At 47.6% G+C, this 6,000-nt stretch overlaps 1 protein-coding gene across 18 annotated transcripts in view; it reads right to left on the bottom strand.

Annotated features, from left to right (window-relative positions):
- Positions 1 to 848: 848 nt before the first annotated feature.
- Positions 849 to 6,000, bottom strand: part of CDC42BPA (CDC42 binding protein kinase alpha) — a 244,023-nt gene continuing 238,871 nt past the window's right edge. For 14 of the 18 annotated variants that reach the window (XM_060192090.1, XM_060192086.1, XM_060192092.1 and 11 more), the window contains 2 exons: positions 5,369 to 5,526; positions 849 to 5,050 (listed from right to left, as the gene is read on the bottom strand). In XM_060192090.1, the coding sequence (XP_060048073.1) occupies positions 4,919 to 5,050; positions 5,369 to 5,526 (290 nt within the window). In that variant the 3' untranslated portion in view covers positions 849 to 4,918. Of the gene's footprint in view, positions 5,051 to 5,368; positions 5,527 to 6,000 lie in introns of those variants that run through there. The other 4 variants (XM_060192091.1, XM_060192100.1, XM_060192099.1 and 1 more) reach the window with 3 other exon arrangements.

The following is a 6,000-nucleotide window of genomic DNA, read 5'->3' as shown; positions in this document are numbered from 1 at the left end:
CCACCTTCACACTGGTGGCCAAGACTCAAGGGGAAAGAGACTTGGCAGGGGAAGTTTGATCAGAAGAGCAGAAAGTAAATCGTGATGCCAACCGGACTTCCCTGGGCAGATGACCCCACCAATGTGCCCTGGAGCCCCACTTGCCCAGAATCCCACCCCACTAGGGAAAGAGGCGGGCTGGGAGTGTGGATCAACCTGCCAACACCCATGTTCAGCGGAGAAGCAACTACAGAAGCCGGACCTTCCACCTTCTGCACCCCATAATGACCCTGTTTCCATACTCCCAGAGGGATAAAGAATAGGAAAGCTATCAGGGGAGGGGATGGGATACAGAGTTCTGGTGGTGGAAACTGTTTGGAGTTGTACCCCTCTTATCCTATGGTTTTTGTTAGTGTTTCTTTTTTATAAAAACAAACAAAAAAAGTAAGAGCAGAAAGTGAGAGCCAGCCTGCTTAAGCTCACACACTTCAAGCCCCTGGTCCCCACCTGCAGGGGGAAAGCTTCACAAGTAGAGCTGTAGGTGTGTGTCTTCCTCTCCCCTCTCAAATTCTCTGTCTATTCAATAATACGGGGCTTGTACTTCTGAGGTTACTGGTTCAATCCACAGAACCAGAAGTGCCATAGTGATGGACTTGGTGTCTCTCATACGGAACTTTCTAGAAATCTTGAAAAAAAAAAATCTGACTGATCTCTATCAGAGATGTGGAAGGAACTGACCTTGCAGGTTGGAAGGAAGAGGTCTGATGGGGGAAGAGGGTGGTGGCAGGAGGCAGACTTCTAGAAAGTGTAAATGTCACCTTTCCTTCAGTCCCCAGGTTTTTGAGTCAGGGAAGAAATGACAGAAATACTCAATTCTAACAGTTCCCTGTTTTATTGCAATACATCAAAGTCTGATTAATATTAAGTGATAACAACATAAAATATTGGTGAGGAGCCTTTTGCTATAGTTTTGACTACCCCACCTTAAATATTTCTGTGCAAAAGAATCCACATCATTGTTTGGTAGCAGAGGGTCTCTGAAAAAGTTCCCTAAGACACTGAGGGCATAAACCAAACAAAATGAAATAAGGAGTGAGGAGAGGCCAAAGCATTATCTTTTCCCCGTCCACACACACATATCTGTCAGTATTATATTCTAAACAAACAAACAAAAAATGATTACACCTAGGCCATGCAAAACTGTACAATAATATTACAATGAGAAAAATCCTAAAAAATCGTATAAAATAAAATGATGGTACACTATTAAATGAAAATGGTGGGTGCCTTTGTTTCATAAGATTCCAAAGTTGATTTTTTTTCTAGTTGATCACCCCCTCCCAAGTCAAATGGTTTCCTGTGTGTGATGCTCATCCCTGCCAAGCAGGTGCAGTGTGGCTGCGGGCCAGGCCACTGCTGGGATCTGAGTCAGAGCCTAACTGGAGCTCGGTCCTCATGGAGCAGGACTCTGCAGGGAACTCTGGATGTGGGTAACAGTTAAAGTTGGAATATGGAAGGTGGACCAAGGAGGGTGCAGTGAAGTGCCATGTGGTGAATCTAGTTTAGGGCCTGGGCCTGGGGGGAAGGGGCCGTGTGAAATGCCCTGAGCTTCTGCATCAGCCAAGACTGACTGCGGCCACGAGAGCCATCTATCTAGAGACAGTGGATGTGAACGCCCCAGGGCTCCCAGAGTTGGGACAATGCCATGTGTCATCACTGAAGCAAGGCAAAAGTCCCTGCAGTCCTTGGGGTGAGGGGGTGTCAGGCTGCCCCAGCTCTGGCTTTTCTTTAACAATGCCTGAGAGTCCAGAGAAACACAACAGGTCTTTCACAGAAGCAGATGTGACCACCATGTCCCCGAATGACATGATTCAAATTGTGTGGGGGGCAGAGCCCAAGGGCCAGTGGGGGTTGCCAGATTGCTGCTGTCCATGTTAACCAAAACTTCAGACTTGCCCCCTGGAGGTGGGGTACAGGAATTACTTCATAAAAACAAACAGAAGAGCCCCCTTTTGAGATGGATCTAATTGCCTTCAATCTGTACTCCCCAGGAATGAATACGAATACTGCATTTGAGGGTGTGTGTGTTTGTGTATGTGTGTACACACACACCTAAAGAAATGAACTGGGCTTTAGTAATCATTTGACAAGGGGGGGTTTGTTTTTGGCAAAAAGAGCACATAGGCATTTTTCCTTTGGGTATAGAGCTCATGTATATATATCCAAAGCACAGGACAAAAGTACATTAGAATTTGAGAACAAACCAGCTGGACACAGATAGCACCAAAGGCCAACAAGGTGACTATCCACAAGTGCCTCGTTCCTTTCTACTGAGCGGGGCAACGCCCTCTGTTGCCATCTGCCTTACACATGCTGAGCATGGAAACTAAGGATGACTTCAGATGGAAACACCTTTTTCCTGATTTCTGTTGCTGACTGAAGTGATCCTGATGCTCCTTCTCCCTGGAGCACTTCCCCTCTCTTTTCAAATGAGCTTCCACACACGTTTCTATTTAAGGGCTGACTATTTAATATCATTATCTTGAGAAACCTCCCCACCCCCACCATGCCTCCATCACCCTTGCCACTACTTCTCCCCAAAGTCCTTTTTGTAGATTCTGCTCATCTTTGGGCCTGCTCATGGGGACTGGTAAGAACAACTGGGACTACCCTGGAAGCCCAGAGCCTGCACTGTGATCCACTGGACTACTATGCGTGCGCTGCCTGCCACAAACTCTCATCTGCCTGTTGGGAGGCTGTGAGGCAACACTTCCCTGGGACCTAGACTTCAGCAAGGATCAGATTTCCATTCTAAAAATAACCATAAAAAATAAGCAGCTACATCAAAGAAATTCACACTGGCTGTCAATTCTCTGAATTCACGGCTTAGTGTAGAGGCCGCAGTATGGGCTCTTTCCTTCCCAGCCTAGTAAGAAAAAAGAGGACCAGGTGAAGGACTAGGAAAGAAGTGAGGAGGAAGGAGGAAGGAAGGAGGGCCAGGAAGAGGGGAGGAAGCATCCCAGCTGCCTCTTTCTCTAAGGAACAACCACTGACGTCAAGGGTTGAACCTGGAAATCTTGATGCACAAATGTCCTTTCCCATGGCACTTCCCCCCCCCCACCCAAAAGATTTAGGAGATTAGAGCTGTCCAGTGAATCATGCTGGGACCACTGCTAGGACTCAAGGTGCAGGTCTGGGGATTCAGACGGGCCCCCAGCACTGGTTCAGATCAGCAACTACTTGCAGACACTTCTATTTTAGCTGAATTTTAAAGAGGAGGAAACACTTTCTGTCTCAGCAAAACTTAGTTGAAAAGTCAAAGGAGAGGCAGATTCTCTTTACTTCCATCAGATGATTTTATTCCTGTCTCCTCCTCTACACACAGGTGCTTAACTGGTGAAATGACTCAGGGGAAATAAAGTTTCTTCTGGCTCTGCATCTCATTTCCTTGTGCTAATTAAAACAGCTGGAATTCAGGTGACGAATGCAACTTGGAACACAATAGAGCAGCTGTGCCAAGAGAGTTTTCTGGGCCCAAAGTCCTGCTGTACTAACTTCCTGTCTGCACACTGAGGCTGAACATGTCCAGTTTCTACTGGGTGTGGGAAGAGAGTATTCGGTTAAGGCTGTTCAAGTCCTTGCATTTGGGGTTTCGTATTATTTGGTAAGCAAAGGCCCTGCTCTCAGGTTGACCCAAGGACACTCACACTCAGATTCAAAATCAGGATCTTTCCTGAAAAGCCAGCCTGGCTGGAGGAACAGACACCTCACTGAAATCAGGGTGGGATGGGTTTAGCCTGGGGGAGGGAAGGTGATAACTGGATGGTCGGATGGATACTTTTACCAGTCTTACTATGGACATCCAGAAGACATGACATCCCTTAAGTCCCTTGAGAAAGAAGAAGAAAAAAAAAAAGTGCCGAGAGAGAGAGAGAGAGAGAGAGAGGACTTAATTGAATTTCTATGATCTGCAGAAGGTAACAAAATCCAAAAAATAAAAAGCCTATTCAAATTCAACTCAGTAAAAGAAATGTCTAGGACAGAAATGAGTTTGCCTTTTGGTGATGCTGCAGAGGCTTCAGGTGTGAACATTCTGGTACTCAGGCCCCACTTGCAAGCCCTGAAGCTTATCTCCAGGGGGCTCCAAAGACCACTTCCCAGGGCAATAAAAAGCCTGGAACCAGTCTGACAACATGGCACTAAGGGGAACTGTTCTGTTTTCCTTGTCTACATGGCAGGTTGAGGTTGTTCACTCTTTAAATTACTTAGCTGGAAAACAGACACAAAACAACACATTTCTTTAAATTAAATGATCTCTCTTATATATGCTTCCATCTTTCGTTGAATACAAGATGCTTCTTCTTTTACTATATACATTCAGTATTTAACCTCTACAGTTTGTGCATTTACTTGAACTCTGTATTGTAGTAAAATATGTATTGTTTTAGTTAATAAGGATTCACTGGCAATGATCAGATCAGGTTGACATTCACTGTGGGTGCTGGATGAAGCTAGCGGTGTCACTCCAGGACCATCTGGGAACCGTGTGCTATAATGAGACTATGTGAAAACAGTCTACACTTACTCTTATCGCTTGCACTTGTGTAATCTGTCTACGGAGGCTATCTTCTGGGGGCAGGGGCAGAGTATCATGGGAAAGCAACTCTAAGTGTATGAAATGAACTCAGTATTAATCTAAGCTGCTCAATGAGTCTGTCTCTGTATGGTTGTTGCTGTCTAGTGGAGGGGCTCTGTGGGTCTGTAGATCATGTTGTCAGAATTCCCAATACCCCGACCTGCCACGACGGCCTGCCCTGGGTGTTTCCAGGCAGCAAGGTGGCGGGAAAGATGGGAATGGGCGGGGGAAGTGGAGTGGAGTGGAGTGGAGCAGGGTGGAGAGAGAAAGCTGATCTGGCATCTGGTCTGAGAGCAGAAGTGGTCATGGGTCCCAGCTCCCGTGGTCGGCACTCTCCAAAGAGAGGCTCTTGGTCTTTCGGGGTGACACTGGGCTGGGAGGGCTGCTCAGGTTGGAGCTGTTGGAAGCTGTGGAATGCCTTGGAGAGTCAGAGTCCTGTAAGGCCCAAAGGGAGACAGTGGTGAGAAACCAGGGGCAGGACAGGCCCAGTTTCCCATAGTTCCCTCTGGTCACCATAGCCTGGTGGGGCTCTGTCCTGAGCTGTCTGTGAGGCCCTGAACATAGAAAACGCTCACAGGCCTTCTGGCAGGCTGCTCTCACAGATGCTATGAGAAGTCTGAACACCTGGGAATGCTGGTTTGCCACCCAGCTTCCTCTGCCTGCAGCTGAGGGTGAACGGGGAATCCCTGCCACAGCTGAGGACAGTCTCGAGCTGGTAGGGTCACTTAGGTAAACACACAAGTCTCCACTCACCTCTCCGTCGAAGTCCCTGACGGGAGCATCACTTCCTTGGTCCATGCCTCCAGAAGACAAAGAACCCTCTGACGGTGAGGGCATGGGCTGCCGCTTGGCATTGTAGCTTCCTCCAGAGAATTCCCTCTTTAGAGCACTGCCGTTCTGTGCAGAAGACCCTACAGTACATCATTCAGGTAAAGCTTTGTGTATGCACCAAAGGGGGCAGTCCTCCACAGAGAGCGCAGGCACTGAGGTGAACAGTCAACTTCCCAGCGACTCTTGGTGAGTGGGCAACATCCTCAAACTCACTTGCCTTGGGCTCACTGCCTCTGTGAGAACTGTCCTCCTCACTGGATACTTCCCACTGTCTCCATCCTGCAAGTCTTTGTGGGGACACTGCTGCCTTAGGAGTTTCTCCCCAGCCCTGTGGCTCCCACTGCACCTCCCATCTTCTCTGTCTGAACATTCAGACTGCTGTGCTGTGACTATGTGCCCCTGAAGAGATGAGTGTCTCTCTAGGGCCGAGAATGGCACCAGGAGCTCAAAACATCTACAGAATGATGAACTAGAGGAGGACAGTTTCCAAAAACAAAGACTGTTCTATAAGATGTGTAGTTATCACTCCATTTTTAGAGGATTTTCACAGGAAA

This window comes from Erinaceus europaeus, chromosome 6, assembly GCF_950295315.1.
Source record: "Erinaceus europaeus chromosome 6, mEriEur2.1, whole genome shotgun sequence".
Lineage (NCBI taxonomy): Eukaryota > Metazoa > Chordata > Mammalia > Eulipotyphla > Erinaceidae > Erinaceus > Erinaceus europaeus.
The sequence above is the reverse complement of the archived record's forward strand: the minus strand, read 5'-3'. Positions and strand labels throughout refer to the sequence as shown.